This window comes from Balaenoptera physalus (assembly GCF_965194825.1).
Source record: "Balaenoptera physalus genome assembly, chromosome: 19".
NCBI lineage: Eukaryota > Metazoa > Chordata > Mammalia > Artiodactyla > Balaenopteridae > Balaenoptera > Balaenoptera physalus.
The window spans coordinates 6,206,789-6,225,593 of NC_138900.1; the positions used below are offsets into that span (position 1 = coordinate 6,206,789).

General features: G+C 49.2%; 1 protein-coding gene across 1 annotated transcript; it reads left to right on the forward strand.

Annotated features, from left to right (window-relative positions):
• The first annotated feature begins 458 nt into the window (after positions 1 to 458).
• Positions 459 to 18,335, forward strand: KLK7 (kallikrein related peptidase 7). Its single transcript, XM_082437996.1, is given in 9 exon segments — positions 459 to 1,121; positions 1,326 to 1,585; positions 12,088 to 12,399; positions 13,471 to 13,705; positions 14,187 to 14,333; positions 14,594 to 14,733; positions 14,736 to 14,825; positions 15,054 to 15,190; positions 16,872 to 18,335. Coding segments are annotated over 7 exon segments (966 nt in total). The 5' UTR covers positions 459 to 1,121; positions 1,326 to 1,585; positions 12,088 to 12,338; the 3' UTR covers positions 17,028 to 18,335.
• The last annotated feature ends 470 nt before the right edge of the window (positions 18,336 to 18,805 follow it).

Below are 18,805 nucleotides of genomic sequence, written 5' to 3' on the forward strand. Positions count from 1 at the left end.
CCCCTGAGCCCCCTCCTCCAGGGCCCAGGACCTCAACCTCAGATCCCTTCCTCCTTTGAGACCCAGGAATCAGCACCCCAGCCCCTGCTCTCCAAGACTTAGGAGTCCCAGCTCCCAGTTCCCTTCTCCTTCAGACCCAGGAGTCTGGGGATCCTAACTCCCTCCTTCCTTGGAATGTAGGAATCCAGCCCCTGAGCTCCCAGCTCCTCGGATTCAGGAATCTGGGGCCCCATCCTGTTCTTCTTCACACCCAAGAATCTGGGTCCCCAGCCCCTTCCTCCAGCGGGACCCAGAAGAACTGCTCCAGAAGCTCTGCTTCCTCCCCAATCCCAGGATCCCTAGGATTTTGGTCTCCTTCCTCCTCCGCTCAGCCCTGTCCTCTCTGTCTCCCAGACCCCACCGTGGGACATCCCACACCTGCTGCAGAGTCTGGGTCTGGATGTTCCAGCTCTTGCTGTTGGAATCCCGGGCAGGTGGGGGGCGGGGGGGGGGCCCAGAAGTCATCGGTGGAGCACCTGAGCCTGTGGGAATACCATGGTGGTGGCTAAAAGGGTGCACGTGGTGGCATGTGGGGAGATGGGAAGCACGCGATTACGTGCGGGAGCTTCTGTGGGGTGGCCGGAGGCACGGCGCACGCGGCGGCAGGTAGGAATGCGTTGAGTTCTGCTGGTATTGCAGGAGTGCACGAAGCCAGCAGGGCTGCCTGCTGAGGGGGCACAGATACACACAGGAGTGCACGGGGCATGTGGGCACATGCTCAGGTGTGTGACTCTGTGTGTGATGACTCACGGGCTTCCATGAGTGTACATGTGTATCTGCGTAGCAGCATGTGCAAGCTGCGAGGCAAACACCGGAGGGTGTGTGTGTGTGTGTGTGTGTATCCGTTTGAAACCACAGTGGTTTTCCTGGCCCCTGCACTGACCCAGAGGATGGTGATCTAACCCTCTCCCTCCTGCTGCAGAACACTTGAGAGCACAGGAGACCAAGGTGCTGGAGGGCCAGGAGCGCAGGCCCCATTAGCAGCCTTGGCAGACGGCCTTGTTCCAGGGTGTCCGGCTAATATATGGGGATGTTCTCATAGATGACAACTGCGTCCTCACAGCAGCCCACCGTAAGAAACTGTGAGTGGATTCCGGGGGCAGAGGTGGGCTGGAGCCTGGGGAAAGAGGGGGCTGGGGCTTTGCCTCAGGAGGCGAGAGCTGGGGACTGGGTCCCCGAGAATGGAGGTCTGAGAGAAGAGGGGACCTGGACTCCTGGGTCTTAGAGAGGAGGGGGCTGGGAGCCCTTATCCCTGCCTGGGTCCCAAACTACCCCCATCATTACAGGAAATACACAGTCCGCCTGGGAGATCACAGTCTGCAGAATAAGGGTGGGTCAGAACAAGAAACGGCTGTGGCTCAGTCCATCCCACACCCCTGTTACAACAGCAGCAACGAAGACCACAACCGTGATCTGATGCTCATTCGACTATGTGGTCGGGCATCCCTGGGGCCCAAAGTGAAGCCCATCAACCTGGCAGATCACTGCCCTCAAGTTGGCCAGAAGTGCACCATCTCAAGCTGGAGCTCGGTCACCAGCCCCCAAGGTAGTGGGAGGGAGAGGAGGAGCTGGTTGTCCCAGTGGACCCCAAGCCATTGGCAAAGCTTTGCCTGTAGAGTAGATAAAGAAGGGAAGGTGATTGTGATGTTCAAGTTCACAAGGGGTCCATGTTAGAAACCTTAAAGACTGGAATATTAACAGGAGTGGTGGGAGAAAGGAAACAAATTAACAGATTGTTAACAGGGCTCAAAAAAGTGGATGGATGAATGAATGAGTGGATGAATGAATGCACCCCTCCTTTAAGGTGGAGAGTTATGAGACCTTTTATGGGTACAGGATTTTACATAGTCTTCACAACAGACTTGGAATACATGGGCTCCTCAGTGGCCCAGGAAAACAGGCTCCCTCTTCTCCCTCTTGAACCCAAGATTCCTCGCCCCAGATCCCCTCACACCCAGGAGTCCAGGCCTTTCCTCCTCCAGGACTCACAGTCTAGGTCCCCAGTTCCCTCCTCACTCTGGACCCAAAAGTCTGGACCTCCATGGAGGTCCTCCCTCTGGGGCTTCAGAGTTCAGGTAGCCCTTTGCCCTGCTTCACAATGAAAACATTGGGGCTCAGCTCAAAGAGGTGATGTAGTTCGCCAGGAAAGCAAAGTCAGGATTCAGGTCCCTGCCTGTCTGACTCCTAAGAAAACAATGGCATGCTGTGGAAACCTAGCTGCTCATGAATCAGGCAGGTCATTTCAAACCGTGGCTCTGCCCCTTTTCTCTGGGCAAGTCCCTTCCCACCTCTTGACCTCACTTTCCTCATCTACAAAACTGGGATAATTATCCAATAGATTTTTAAGCTCCATGAGGGCTCAGGTTATATCTATTTTCTTCATTGTGTGTTCCTAGTGTTCAGGGTGGTGACTGGTATACAGTATGTGTTCAATAAACATTTGTTGAAAGAATGCATAGATGAAGGAATGAAAGCATCCCTCCTTCAAAGAGCTGTTGTGAGGGTCAAATGAGATTGTGGGCCTATAGCTTCTGGCACATAGAGGTACCAGGTAGAATTTTTTCCCTCTCGAGTCTATTCTTCAAAGGTTAATAAGAAAGATTAATTCCACTGTCAATCACCAGTTCAACACTAATTTTGTGAGCATCTGATATGCCCCAGGTACTGTAGTGTACAAAGCCTTATGGAGTTGCATGCTAAGTGGGGAAATAGACAATAAACAAATACATATACAATGAAATATTAGGTAGAGTCAAGTGCTATAATGGAATATCATAGAGGGGAAGAGAATAGGGAGTGATGGAGAGGTGGTGTTTTGGGGTTTTTTTAAGATTTTTTTTTGATATGGACCATTTTTTAAAAAGTCTTTATTGAATTTGTTACAATATTGCTTCTGTTTTATGTTTTGGTGTTTTGGGCCCTGAGGCATGTGGGATCTTAGCTCCCCGACCAGGGATCAAACCCACACCCTCTGCATTGGAAGAAGTCTTAACCACTGGACGGCCAGGGAAATCCCGAGATGTGTTGTTTTAATTAGAATAGTCAGGGAAGGCTTCTAGAAAGAGGTGATATTTGGAAGAAGTAGGATTTAGCTGAGATTGAAGACCTGGTGGTCTGGGAATGGGAAGATTAGAAAGGGTCAGAGGTGTCCCAAGGGGGCACATCCATGTCCCCCAGTCACCTGATCCTTAATTTGAAAATAACTCAGGGCAAGAAACAAAAGGTAGGGTCCAAAGGTCCTTCTTTAGGTGGAGAAGAAGAAACAGCAGGGGCCATGGCTTTGTTTCATGTGGTGAGAAGTGATGTGCCCTGTGAAATGTGTCAGAAAACCCTGTGCAGCTGTGGATACACAGAAGGGAGGTTAGATACAGACAGGGATGGAGGGAAAAGTGTTGCTGTCTCTGGGAACTTGCAACCTCTGCCCCCTCGGAGAATTTTCCTGATACCCTCAGCTGCGCAGAAGTAAAAATTATTCCTCAGAAGCAGTGTGAAGACGCCTACCCTGGGCAAGTCACAGATAGTATGGTCTGTGCAAATGAAAGCAGTGGGGCTGATACATGCCAGGTGAGTGACTTCTGAAACTCTCTTCTTCCCTCACTCTCACTGTAGAGACTGGGGCTTGGCAGTGGGATTTTCCCCAAGAGTCAGCACACCTACCTCTACAGAGTGAAAAGCTGGTTCAGAGAAGGCACACTCTCCCTGCAGGTTACACAGCACAGGAATCAGAATAACTGAATTGTCCTTGTTGCTTTCTTGGGAACGCTTGCCTGCAGGGTGGGGATTAAAGGGAGTGAGGGCATAAGTCCATGAAGGAGAGAGTCTGAGTCTAGAGGGTACGCAAGCTCCCTGCCCTCTTTCTCAGTGTTAGTGCCTGGAGTTTGTGCTGACTTTATCGATGATCAGGTAGTCAGCTATTTTTCTTCGAGTCCTGACTGGGTTCCCTAGCATGATTGCTTTCTCCTATGATTGGTTCCTTGGGGAACAATGCTGTCTTCCCAGCTGGCCAGGGAATGGCGCCATTGACTTCAATGCTCCCTCAGTGAGCTCCCCAACCCCAAGGTGACACATCTGGAGATTTGCCGTAGGTATAACACTCTCTTTCCTATTGGCTGCAACTTCAGTCCTCACGGCTCCCCTTGGATTTGTCCCCTTCATGGAAGCCCCACCCCCTTTGCTTATGATTGGTCCCTGAAGACAATGCTTCAACGCTTCCTTTCCTATTGGCCAGGAATAGAATCATTTCCATTAGTGATCCGGCCATGGAATCTAATCTTTCTGGAGGATTCCCTAGAGACAATGGTTTCTTCCCAAATACTCCCGCCACTGTCCCTTGGGTGTGTGTGTATCCAAAAGAACCCTGCTCCTTTCTCCTATGTTTTGTAACTGGACTCAATGATCTCTTCAAGACTGGCCAGGAATGGAGGAACTCAGTCCCCTCCATGTAATTCCTACTTTCTTCTCTCTGGATTGTACCCTACAGACAGCATTCTCTTCCCTCGTTGGTAAGGATTTCCTCCACTGCCCTTAGACATCCTGTCTGCATCCCCTGCACATGGAAGCCCCACCGCTCTCTCTCACCATTCGTCCCAGGATACAATGCTCTTATCCCAAGGGACCCAATCACGTTACAAAGCTGGTACTTAATACTGGTACAGCAGGGCATCTTCGGGGAAAGTCTTCTATTCTCGCCTTCTAGGGAGATTCCAGGGTCTCACTGGTATGTGGTGGCATTCTCCAGGGCATCACATCCTGGGGATCAGACCTCTATGGGCGACCTGAGAGATCTGGCGTCTACACCAACATCTGCCACTATCTGGACTGGATTAAGACCACGGGCAGAAAGGGCTGATCCCAAGATGAGCTCTAGATCTCCCTCAGTAAACTCACAACATCAGCCTGGCTCCTTGCCTGTGTGTGCTTTGGCCCTCTTGAGAGGGGTGGAGGGGCAGAGGGTCTGAACCCTGCTGGGAGGTGTGATGGGAGATCGAGAGAGATCAGGACCTGCATGGCCATTCGGGCCATCACCACTGGCCAAAGTGATCCCCTTTTTTTTCTGGAAGGACTTGGAGGAATGGGAGGTTAATTTCAGGGGAGAGAAGACATAAGGATTTCCAAATATCCAATGGGCTGGCCTGTGAAAGACATAGTTGAACAGGTTTTTGTTTAGTTTTTCTAAGCAGCTAAACTGTATCTAAGCTTTGGGGGGAGATTTCTCCTTAAAAACTGTGAGATATGGGGACTTCCCTGGTGGTCGAGTGGGTAAGACTCCACGCTCCCAATGCAGGGGGCCCGGGTTTGATCCCTGGCCAGGGAACTAGATACTGCATGAACGCCACAACTAAGAGTTCACATGCTGCAACTAAGAAGTCCACATGCTGCAACTAAAGTCCACATGCCTCATCTAAGACCCAGTGCAGCCTAAATAAATAAATAAATATTTTTTAAAAAAGATACTTTAACAAAAAAATTTTTTTAATAAAAAAATAAAAATTGTGAGATATGCAGAGTAAGGTGCAAGAAATATAGAAATAGCTTAAATATGTACCCATGAACATCCATGAAACTGAGGCAGGAGACAGAAGGTCCCCAGGCTGAGCCACTGGATTTTGTCCCCTGTAGACAGATACTCCAAGATGAAGACAATAGCAGGAGAGAGGAGCTGAGCCCTGCCCAGATAAGAGATAAGGAGACCACATATTTCTCATTCTCGAGGTCAAGGAGACCTCCCAACTACACATGTACAGAAAGGCTCCTTAGAGGTCGAAAAAGGAGGGGGCGCCACCCCATAATATGTGGTGTCGACCTTCCCACAGGTCTGTGCGCTGGATTCCATCTTGGCTAAGAGATGCACACACACAGGGGAGGACCCTGAATTAAACCAAATATGGACTCAGAGCCAGACAAAGCAAGATGATTGGCCAGAGGAAACTCAGAAGAACTGCCCCATATAAGTGATTTAAACTACCACGAAGGCGTGACTCTTTCTCTGAGCCTGCCTGTGGGCGTCTATTCACATGTACTTTTTTCCTCCTAAAAAACACTTTACTTAACATCCCAATACCCAACTGATATTTAAATATCCCCAATGGAATGTGAACCCAGAAAGGATTTGAAGATTAATTTATGGCATGAAGGAGGAGGGCGGCTGAGGTCAAGGAGGGGAAAGGACTTGTCCAAGGTCAACCAGAAATTCAGGAATAGAATCATGGATTGTGGAGTCTGGCAGGAGATCACAACACCAGTCATGCACAAAAGCTGGAAGGACCCACCTATATCAGGGAGCTTTTGTATACAAGTGGCAGAGCCCCAGTTCAAACTGGCTTATGCGTAAAAGGGGATTGGTTGGTGCAGGTGCCTAGGAAGGCCTTGGAGATGATTCACAATGTTAGAAGAAGTGACATGGGTATGAGTCTCAAGTACCTGTATTGGTGACTTAAGCCAATCATCTCTGTCTCTCTGTGACAATTTCTCTCTCTGTCACTCTGCCTGCTTCTCTCTGTCTCTGTTTCTCTCTCTCATATGTGTGAACTCTTTCTCATCTCTGCTTGCCTCTTTCCTTCTCCTGTGGATCTCATTCTAGCCTCTGTAGACAAACTTCGTCACATGGAGGGAACATAGCAGCCCAGTTAAGCAAACCCAGCAGAAACAAAGATCTCTTTTCTCCCAACATCTTGATATTAATCCCAGGGAAGAATTCTGATTGGTCCAGCTTGAAATGAGCCCACCCACTGGATTAATCATTATTTCTAGGGAGGAAACAATGATCTTGTTGGCTTGGCTGGGTCGTGCGTCCATCCCAGTGGGTGGGAGGGTTTGGAAAACTATGATTGACAGTTTCACCAGAACGATATGAAATGAGGGGGGCAGATTCCCAAAAGAAGTGGGAGCTGTTCTTGAAAAAAGGGGGGAATGGAATCCTGGAAGTCAGAAACAATGGGCCTTCAGAACCCAAGGGGCTGAATCAGGAGGTTCCAGAATCTCAATGTCCCGGATCCCTCAGGGTAAGGCACAGCTGCAGGACAGCAAGATACCAGTTCTCAGGTGTGATCATGAGCTGGAAGATGAGTCATCAGGCAAAGGATCAGGACATAAGTCTGTGTGCAAAGGAAGTATGAAGCTGGGTGTCTGGGTGGGACTTAGGAACAGGACTAAACCCAAAGGGCACTAGAGGGCTGGGGATTTGGGGCTCTAGTCAACGTGGGGGCATGCCTCATTAATAATAAGCCTATGGGGTTCCGAGTTCATTTTTAGCCAAAAGAGATTCTGAGCATATGTGACAGTGTCCCAGGGAAACTTCCTTCTCAGATTGTGGGTTTGTACAATGGTTAGACTATGGGCAATCCTCAGCATTCGAATTCTGACCCTTCTGCCTCCTTAGCTGTTGATTTTGCACAAGGGTTCTAGCTTCTTTTAAGCTTCCCTTTTGTCATCTATAAAAAGGGGAAGACAGTCCTCGCTTGGTCCCATGAGACGAATAGAGATGTGGTTTGCAGAGCATCCGACACATCACATAGTAGATGCATAAGAAATGGAAGCTGCCTCATTCCTGGTAGGATGAGGTAAGGCAGCCAATATTATTTAATTCTTCCACTTGCCTTTAGAAGTAGATTTTGCTTTCCTCCACTTTAGAGAGGGACAAAGTGAGGCTTGGAAAAATTAAATCACTTACGTGAGATCACGAGGAGGGCAACTAGGGTTGGTCAAACCTGGGTTTGTCTGACTTGTGAGGTCAAGTTCTTCCTATCACGCCCTGTGGCTGAATGGCTCAGGGAACAAGGAAGGACTGGGTTGTTGACTGCTCTGTGGATGACAGTGGTTTGCAAACTAGTATTTATTTAAGTACCTCCTATGCTCCCTGATTTGGGCTGGGTGCTTATAAAAACACCTTTGAACACCAGACACATTTCCTCTGCTTGTGAAGACCAGTGTTTAGCAATAAAGTCAGATTAAATAGTTAAGAACACAGAAAGACAGGGACCTCCCTGGTGGTGCAATGGTTAAGACTCCACACTCCCAATGCAGGGGGCCCAGGTTTGATCCCTGGCCTGGGAACTAGATCTCACATGCATACCACAACTAAGGAGCCTGCCTGCTGCAACTAAGACCCAACACAACCAAAAAAAAAAACACAACAACAACAGAAAGACAGATATGCCGGACTTCCCTGGTGGCGCAGTGGTTAAGAATCCGCCTGCCAATGCAGGGGACACGGGTTCGATCCCTGGTCCAGGAAGATCCCACATGCTGCGGAGTAACTAAGCCCGTACGCCACAACTACTGAGCCCACATGCCACAACTACTGAAGCCCATGCTCCTAGAGTCCATGCTCCACAACAAAGAGAAGTCACCACAATGAGACGCCTGCGCACCGCAACAAAGAGTAGCCCCTTCTCGCCACAACTAGAGAAAGTCTGCACGCAGCAACAAAAACCCAACGCAGCCAAAATAAATAAAAAATTAAATCTTAAAAAAAAAAAAAGAAAGACATATATGCCAAGCACAGCAGAAGAGACATTCTGGTGATTTAGGAGTCTATAGCAGGGCTCCAGGGTAGCATAGCTTCTTTCCTCTTTTTAACAGTATGCTGAGGAGGCAGGGGGCTGAAGAGAGAATCCAGGGATGAAGATTTGGACAACAGATAACAGATTGGAAGTCTTGCCAAAATTCCTCTCTTTGGGAAGCCAGGAGGGAAAGATACAGATTGCTGGCTCACGGTGCTGTGAGGTCGAGTGGCCTAGCATCTGCCCCTACTTGATTTGGGAGCCCAAGTCAAGAGGGTTGACGCCCCTCATGGTCAGGGTCCCGGTGTGGAATTAGTGGGGTCGGGGATCCGAATTCTGGGGTCTGATTTGGGATTTGATGAGAGTAAGTGTCTCAGAAGTTTTGGGGACTTCACTTGAACTTAGTCAGTGTGGGATTAACTGTATGGTGTTAAGTGGTGAACTTTATTTTAGAGTGTGTGTGTGAAAGGAAGTATGGAGTCAGGTGGGGTATGGAGTTGGAAAAATGAAGATGGGGTGAGGGAAAGAGTTTGGCATGGAAGTGGGATGGGATTTCATGTAGAATTTGGGTTGTAGACAAGAGTAGGGCCGGGACTGGAGTCAGAGTGGTGGTGTGAGCTGGGGATGGGTTCATGGGCTGGATGTCAATGTGGTCTTCCCGGAATAAGACAGGGATGAAGACTATAGTCTGAGTTGTGCATGTGGTCAGGTTTGGGACAGAGGCTATGGTGACATTCAGTGTTTGGGTCAAGGTTGAGTTTGGGTCATGGTTAGGGATCCAGGGTTTGCGTCAAGAGTCAGGGTTAAGGTTGATTGAGGGGTGAAATCTAGCCTGAGTTGATATTTGGAGGCAGGAACTTGGTCAGGAACTAGATTCCAAGTTGAGGTAAAAGTTTAGAATTGGTCAAGGATATAGTAGAATTGAGGGTTAGGGTTGGGTACGAGTTGAGGTTTTGGGTTAAGACTCAGGCTTGCATCAATATCGGTGTTGAGCCTTTAGTATATGTGTCTTCTACCATCAGATACCAAGCTTGGTCAGAATTCAAAGTGAAACCTATGTGTTACCTTTTAAAATTTCTATAATTTGACTGTATCCTTTATCAACGTTAGGGGTGGATGAGAAGATAGACTACCATCTTTCAATATGCTTATTTATTCTGTTTCCCAAACAACATTGTTTAGTTTTGGAATATGTGTCAGGTGATATTCAGGCTTATAATAAAATAATTGAATTATTAAAAAAAAAAGATTGGTGTTGAGAATTGTGTCAGAGTAAGGATTGGAGTTAGAATTATGCATGAAGTCCCTGGATTCTCTCTTCAGCCCCCTGCCTCCTCAGCATTCTGTTAAAAAAGAGTGAGGTCTTTTTCACTCTCTCATAGGCACTTGATTGTATCCAGCCGTGTCTTCTCAATGAATGGTACCACCATCCATCAAGCAAGAGACCTTGAAGCCTTAACATCTGTCTCACTCACCACAACTTCCATTCAATCCATCACCAAGCCCTGTTGATTCTCCTAAATGCATCTTGAATCCATCCACTTATTACCATCTCCACCTCCCCAATGGCTTTATCCAAGTCATCATCTCTCATCTGAACAATAACAATAGTTTCCTCATGTCTCCACATCCCCTTAAAATCCCCTTCATGTAGCAGCCAGAAAACACAAATCTTGTTACATCACTCCATCTCTCTGCTTGACCATCTGCGGTGTTTTGGCTTGGTCCACCAGCCACTTCTCTCCCCAGTCCCAGGAAGGCTTCCACCATTCCAGATTTTACATCCAGAAGGGGCACCATCTTGAAGAAGAAAAGAGAATTCTTCCGGTGTCTCTTTTTGGAAATAAGAAAGCCTTTCCGAGAAGTGCCCCAGTGGTCTTCCCCTCATTCCTCATTGGACAGAACTGCATCACATGTTCATTTCTAAACCAATCCCTGGCAGGCAGAAATGGCTTTTCTGCTTGGTGCAGTAAAGTTTACAATCATGATGAGGATAAAAGATTATCCAAACAAAATTGGGGTTCTGATAGAAAGACAGACGGAATGAATGTTTGAGTAGGCAACAATAATGTCTATTATGGGCCAAATTATGGGACAAAAATAGAGTTGGGGGAGGGGTCAGGATTGAGGTAAGATTTGGGCTCAGGGCTGAGGAACAAATCACATTTTTGGGGTCTGATTTAGAAGTTGGGGGGCTTCCCTGGTGGCGCAGTGGTTGAGAATCTGCCTGCCAATGCAGGGGACACGGGTTCGAGCCCTGGTCTGGGAAGATCCCACATGCCGCGGAGCGGCTGGGCCCGTGAGCCACAATTGCTGAGCCTGCGCATCTGGAGCCTGTGCTCCGCAACGGGAGAGGCCACGATAGTGAGAGGCCTGCGCACCGCGATGAAGAGTGGCCCCCACTTGCCGCAACTAGAGAAAGCCCTCGCACAGAAACGAAGACCCAACACAGCCATAAATAAATAAATAAATAAATAAAATTAAAAAAAAAAAAATTAAAAAAAAGAAGTTGGGGTCAATTCCGCTTTTAGGAATTTGCCTTCAAGTATAATGGTTCCCATCTCACTCAAGGTAAACACCAAAGTCCTACACTGATCTTTAAGGTCCTATGTCATCCTAGTCCTATTATCTCTCTGACCTCATTACCTGCCCTTGTTCCCCTGCTCATTCAGCTCCAGTCAAAAGGGCTCCCCTGCTAGAACATTCTAAGCATGCCCCTTGCCTAACTTACCTGCCCATTTGCTCTGCCTAGGACTCACTTCCTCCAAGTAGCTACATGGATCAATCCACCATCTCCTTTAAGATTTTGTTCAAATGTCATCTTCATGTGGAATCTTCCTAATACTATAACCCCAGGGGTCCCTGAGAGTGGAGGAAACCAATAACTCCCTATCCCTCTTCCCTGCTCGTTTTTTAAATTTTATTTATAGAATAGAGTAAACTATCCTTGGTTTAGAACAGTGCCCAGATAATTAAGAAGCCAGGAGCAACTCTAAACCTATCACTCAGCTTTTGAAGGTACACTATGACTCAGACAATCCCCATGATATTCTTTCTTGTTCCCAGGTTCTCCACATGACATTTCTGCTTTTTTCCTTTTCAATGCACATTTCTCTCAGTCTTGTATTTTTAATGCAGAGCTTTTGCTTTGAAAAAGCACAAACTGCAACAAAGCAAGTCGATACTGCCTAAAAGATTAGATGTGAAAAATAATCATGGGTGACTGCTTGGTTTACCTTGAAAATATACTGAGAATAGAGTTCTACTTTCTGTTCATTATTAGTTGCAAGGTGACTCTGGAATAAATACAGGTCTGTTACTTTCTCATACAGGCTGGTGGTGTAGCAAAGACGTTTTTTGACCTTCTGATGCATAATAGTAAGTTGGAGGCACATAGGAATTACAAAATATATTTATTAAATGATTGTTAAATGGCTGAATGGTGGCATTGATTTAAATACCCTCTTCCCTGCTTTTATTTTTCTCTGTAGTACTTACCAACATCTAACAAACTATATATGTTATATATTTATTTTTGTATTCACAGTCTCCACCCACTAGAACAAGAGCCTGTATGAAGAAAGTTTTGTTTGCTTTGTTGACCACAGTGTCCCCAGGAACCAGAATAATTGCTGGCACAGAATAGATGCTCAGGAAATATTTCTTGAATGAACACAATTAGCGAAGATGAATGTACAAGGAAGTTCCACCTGGCATTATTATACTTAAAACTATCCAAAAATACTCCAATTTGAAACAGATTACATAAATCAGGGTACAACTATAGTATGGAATGTTATGCAACCATTAAGAAGGAAGGAGATCCCATTCAAACACACTAAGAGGAGGGACTTCCCTGGTGGTTACTCTGAGCCTCCAACGTAGGGGTCCCGGGTTCGATTCCTGGTCAGGGAACTAGATCCCACACGCATGCCGCAACTAAAAGTTCACATGCCACAACTAAGGAGCCTGCCTGCCACAACTAAGACCCAGCACAACCAAATAAATAAATATTTCCAAATATTTTTTAAATAGATAAATATACTAGGAGGAAAAAATTGTTCAAGGTCATTTATAAAGAAAAAGGTTCTATTAGATAATGTTTAGTACAGACGTTTTTGTTATAAATACATAATATGTATAGAAATCTCTGTATCACACGAGAACACAGACTATATTGATAACGGTAAGCATTTATCAGGGTGGAGTTAGGGAAAGCGTTTTCTTTTTCACTCATAGCCTATATTAGGTTCCAAAGATGTGACTGGGTTCCAGCCTGAACAGATTATCACAAGCTGGTCAGAGTTACGTTATGGGCTCTAGGTCATCCCTGAGAGGGGACTGGGGCAGGGAAATGGCCCCAAGGGAGGACCCAAGTCAAAGCGCATTTCCTGAGCTCGGCCGCTCCCTGAACCCTGCTCCGGCCCCTCGAGCCGGAGCGCCGGGCTCCCGTCTCCATCTCCGTAGCGGCCACCGGGGATGCTGGGCCCCGAACGCGCAGGGGCGGGAGGGTGGAAAAGGTAGAGTGCTGCCAAGTGATTTAGCTGCCTCGGGGGTTCGAGATAACCACAAAGGCAGGAAGAGGGTGCCTCAGAGCTTTTTCCACCTGCACCCCAGGGCGCTGAGGGCGGGGACGGGGGCTGGACGTGGTCTAAGACTGCCGTCCTGCGCAGGTCTGGAGACGCTTGACTCCCAACCGAGTCTGCGGCCCACGTCAGATCAGACCCTCCAGAGGTGAGAAGGGGCCTCATTTAGGGTGGGGGAACGAGGTTGGCTGGACAGCTGATTCCTGTTCCCGAGGGGAGGGGCAGTGCGAAGCCTGGACGCCTGGCTCTGACAGATGAGGGGCTGGAGGTCTGGAATTTTTGGTCTCTTAGGGGAAAAGGAACTAGGGATACAGACTTACGGATGGGGAGAGATGGGAGCCCAGATTCCTGGGTCCCAAGGGGAAGGACTCCTGGGTCTGAAGGAGGAGGGGGCTGGGGGCCAGGATTCCGGCTTCCTGAACTCTGTCCTTCTCAGCCCCAGCAGAAGAGACCCTTCCTCTGCCTGGCAGCCCCTGAGAGACTCAGAGAAGCCACCATGGCAGGATTCTTTCTTCCACCCCCGCTGACCCTACTGCTGTCCTTAGCCCTGGGATCTGCTACACAGGAAGGCGAGGGCCAGTCTGGGAGGGCTGCCCTAACCCTTGGACCGCCCATCATCCCCAGTGACCCTCTTCAAGGGCCCCTCTCTCCAAGGGGTCCCTGAGTCAGGACCTCCCCCTGCTGCAGCAGCTTCCTCCCTCAGAAGACAAGACTCTTCTGCCTCCTGCCTCCTTTCTTCCTGCTTCCTTCTGACTCCTGGGGTCTCTGTGCCCCCCCGCCCAGGCCCTGTCTTCTGCACCCAGGGTCTCTCTTATCAGCTTCTGTCGTCACCCCCAGACAGACAAGGTGCTCCTCCTGGGTTTCTGAGCCGGCTGCCTCCGTCTGGCTCCATCTCCATCTCCTGCTTTCTCTGCGCTGTTCTCCATTTCTGCCTCTGCGTTTCTCCCTGTCTCTCTGTCTGTCTCCATCCCTGTCTCCAAATCCCTCCGCTGCTGACTCAGCCTTCCTCTGAGGCTTACTCCCCATGCTTTTCTCCATGTCTCTCTCCAGTCCAGGGTAGCGACAGCGAGAGGATTATTGATGGAGTCCCATGTCTAAGAGGCTCCCAGGCCTGGCAGGTGGCCCTGCTCAACAGCAACCAGCTCCACTGTGGCGGCGTGCTGGGCAACGCGTGGTGGGTACTCACTGCTGCCCACTGCACGATGACGTACGAGGGCAGGCGTGCTCTGAGCACTTCCAGCTCTCCCTCTGGGTCCCTGCCCACCCCCAGTCTCTGTTCCCCGCCCCGGGTCTCTGCCCCTCTCTCTGGGGCTCTGTTCCACCGCCCCCCGTCTCTGCCTTCCCCACTCTCTGGGTCTCTGTCGTCCCCCCACCACCACCGCCCAGGATCTCTGTTTTTCTCTCTCTAGGTCCCTGTCCCACTCTCTCACTCGCAGTGACTCTATGAATGTCACCCCCTTCTCCCAGTTCGTACAACGTGCACATGGGCGGTGAATACCTGGGAAGAGGCCAGAAGATCGGGGCCACGATGTCATTCCGCCACCTCGACTACTCCACACAGAGCCAGGTTAATGACCTCATGCTGCTGAAGCTGAAGAGGCGGGCCAGGCTGTGAAGAAAGTCAACCTGCCTTCCCGCTGTGAACCCCCTGGGACCACATGGACCGTTTCTGGCTGGGCCACCACCACCAGCCCTGTTGGTGAAGCTCCCTCAGTGACCCAGGAGCCCCAGCCCCTGAACCCCTCCCCCCTCAGACCCCGGAGACCAGGACTCAGGTCCTTTTTCAGGATCCTAATGTTGAGCACCCCAGCCCCCTCCTCCTTCAGGGTCTAGGATCCTGGACCCCCATCCTCTCCCCATCAGGACCCACGGGTCCACAGTCCCAGGCCTCTGACTGACAAGCCCCCCCCCAACCCTCATCTTGCAGCGACCTTTCCAGAGAAACTCATGTGCACAGATGTCGACATCATCTCCTCTGGAGACTGCAGGAAGGTTTACAAGGACTTGCTGGGAAATTCCATGCTGTGTGCTGGCATCCCTAACTCCAGCACCAATGCCTGCAACGTGAGACCTCCTTCTTCCCCTGCCCTGGGCCCCTGGCTGCTTCATCTCAACACAGAGCCCCATCTTCCCCCTCTATCCAGAATCTTTGCACCTGACCTTGGCACTGAGCATTCCCTCATCACCCCCCCGCCCCACCCTAGGCCCAGCTTTCCTAGCTTTCTCTACCCCCTTCTCTGCTCAGGTCAGTAGTGGCAGCCCAGTGGGGGCCGGTATGGCCCTGAGGGTGAGGCAGAAGGATGAATGGGAGGGGCTGGGGACGGGCACCATGCGGCCAGGATTAGGGGAAGGCGAGTGAAGCCTTGGCTTCAAACCCAAACTTTAAAGGGGAGAGGGTGCCCAGAAAACTCAGTAATCAGGATAAATCACATTCTAATGCAATATTTTTTTAAAAATCTATGCAAAAGTCCACGATGAACAAAATGTCAGAATTTTCAATGAAGAGGCATCAGTCTTACTGAATTTCCCACTTACCTCAGGCTTCAATAAGTCTCAGCACAGCCCTGTACTGACCCTTTATCTAAAATTGGGATACTGCGTTCATCATGGACTTTTTCATATTAAACTCAATTTTAAGGTATTGCAATACAATACTATTTATTGCAATTACTGAGACTGTGTGCCCGAAGTTAATGTCTCACTCACCTCACTTGGGTCCTGGTCCTGTTCCTGGGCAAAGAACTGTCTCTCCCCTCCTCTTTGTAACCCCCTCCCTGTCTCTGAACATTACCTTCCCACATCTCCCTTTACACCTAATTTCATTTCATTCTTTCCATCAGTGTTGCCACCCACCCCCGCCCCCATTGGCTGTCTGCTTCTGTCACTCTTTTTATTTGCCTACCTCTCTGCCCCTTTCTCCAGCCCCTACACTACTGTTTCTCTGTCCCCCTTCTCCTCCTCCACCTTTCTTTTCTCCATCCTTTGCTTTACCTCTCTTCCTCTTCTCTGTGACTCTCTCCCTTTCCTTGTCTCTCTCCCCGTAGCCCCACTCCTTTTGCTCTCACCTGCACCCTGAGCTGTCAGGGGTGGTGGGAGGGTAAGTGTTAGGGATGGGGTGATGGGACAGGAATGTGTGTCCTAGAGAATGGGGTATCCTTCTCTTCCCCTAGTGAGGGCCGGCTTCATGAATGTGCAAGTTGTACAGTGACACAGGGTCCCACACTCAGGAGAGTCCCACCCTTGGTTTAAAGCACTCCTGTTGCCCTCTTGAAATTCTGAATACTTTCTGAGCGAGGGAGCCCACACTTTCATTTTGCACTGGGCCTTATGAATTGTGTCATCGGTTAGGCCCCTGATTTCCAAGACCACCCTGTCTCTCTTTCATGCCCGTGTATCCATTCCCTGGAGACAGTGGTCCTTCTCCCAAGGGGTTGGTGCTGAGTCCTCAAAGATGGGGAAGAAATGGGGCTCTGACCCCCCCGGAAGCCCTGCCCCTTCCCTGTGATTGGTCCCATTGGCCGGGGCTCAAGCCAATGTCTTCAGAGAACGTGGTTTGTCTTCTCCATGACGGCCCTAATTCCTGCTCTACTATTGGTCCCCAGAGACAATGAGTCTCTCCCCATTGGCCAGGGTGGAAGTCCAGGGTCTGGCAAGACAAAGACTGACAACCGTGGGGGTGTATGAGACAGAAGTGGGGGCGGGACTTCACTCTGAAGCTGAAGCTAATTTGCTTTGTCCCCTCCGGGGTGACTCAGGGGGACCACTGATGTGCAAAGGTACTTTGCAAGGCCTGGTGTCCTGGGGAGTTTTCCCTTGCGGCCAACCCAGCAACCCAACTGTCTATACCCAAGTCTGCAAGTACGTCTATTGGATAAACGACACCATGAGAAAGTATTGCTAATCTCTCCATACTCCCATCTCTCCATCCCTACACCCTGAACAGGAAATTCACAGATATAAGGACATCGATGGTCTACAGTCACACTTGACTTGACTTTTCCTCAAAGACATATCAAAACCTCAACAATACGCCATGTGTGTAAGTCAATCAAATCAGCAGGGACTTAAAACCAAAACAAGAAACACAAAAACCTCAGTGCTGGTAAAGAGGTAGTGAGACCAACACTCTCGGCCACTGAAACTGTAAATTCATACGATTTTTATGGAAGTTGATTTGGCAATGTGAATCAGGACCCTTGTTCTCCACCTTTGACCCAGTAATTCTAGTTCTAGGAAGATGCTACTAAAAATAAAAATCCAAAATGTGGAGCAAGGTTTGAATTTATCACAACAATATTTATCATAGCAAAACAGTGGAAACACTGAATATGCCCAGAGTCAGTGGAGTGTTTAAGTAAACAATAGGCTAGCTTGAGACAAGGATTATGAAGCTGTTAAGGATAATAATTATGCAGAATTGTTAGTGTTATGCAAGGATGTTTATGCTATGTGATGTTAAATGAAAAAAGGAAGATACAGAAATATATGCGTATGTGATCCTTGCTATGTAAAATGAAAATATTCACAAAATAAAACCTGAAATCATGTGTCCCAAACTGCATACAGTGGTAGTCATAGGAAGGTAGCCTGCTTCCTTCCATTTACTTTTCTGTGGGTAGGCACTTTTATAACCTGAAAAAAGACAGTGGAAAAGCTCTGGAGATCTAAGGTGAAGGAGAGGAGACCCTTAGAGAGGAAGACAGGAAAGAAAAATGTATCTGATTTTTGGTCCCTTGCCTTGCCTCCCTGCCCAGTGGCATATTTTTCTCCATTTTCTGGGTCTCAGTCTTCCTCATCGGTAAAATGGAGAAGAGAAAGAGGGAAAGGGAAGGTAAAGAGAGTAAAAGGGAGGGAGGAGAGAATACGTCTACTTCTTCAGGGTGGAAAGTGTTTCTGGGCATTTCACAGGTGACAAACTAGGAGAAGGTTTGGGGGAAGTATAGGGCTGGCAGGAAGACAGGACACCTGGGTCCCACAGGGGCCCGCCAAAAGTGAGCCCCCAGCCTCCTGGATGCCAGGGGAGGCCCAGGGGAGGCTGGGGGGCTGGGAGCCCAGGTAGGTGGTCTCCTGTCCTCAAGAAGGCAGGGAAGGGGCCTCAGAAAGGGTGGAGGTAGGTGTCCCAGTGACTCAGCCTGGCCACGGCCCTGCTCCTGCCATCCAAGTCTCCCGGGCAGCCAAACCTCAGAAGGTGCTGACAGAGGAGCCTCTCCGACGCCCAGGACTCACCTCTCCTACCTGTCTTTCCAGTTTCTCCCCCAGAATTCTCGACTGGTCAACATTCTCCTCTTGTTGAAGCTCCACCATCTTCCCCTCTCTCCTAGCCTCCTATTCTCCCACCCTTCTTCATATTGCAGGAATTCTGTAGCCACCATGGAATTTCTTAACTTCCTCTGGTGTCCCTGTGCACAGGAAGCTAAGTCCCCTCCCCCCTCAGACCCAGAGTCCAGGTCCCCAGCCCCTCCCCCCTCAGACCCAGAGTCCCCGCCCCCAGCCCCTCCTCCCTCAGACCCAGAGTCCCCTCCCCCAGCCCCTCCCGCCTCTGGATCAGTGTCAAGTTTAAGGAATGTCAAGAGTATTTGACCACCACCCTCATGAAGCTCCATCAACTTCCCCTCTCTCCAGCAAGCCACCCCAAGTCCATATTCAACCTAAACATTTTAAAAATAACGAAACATCACA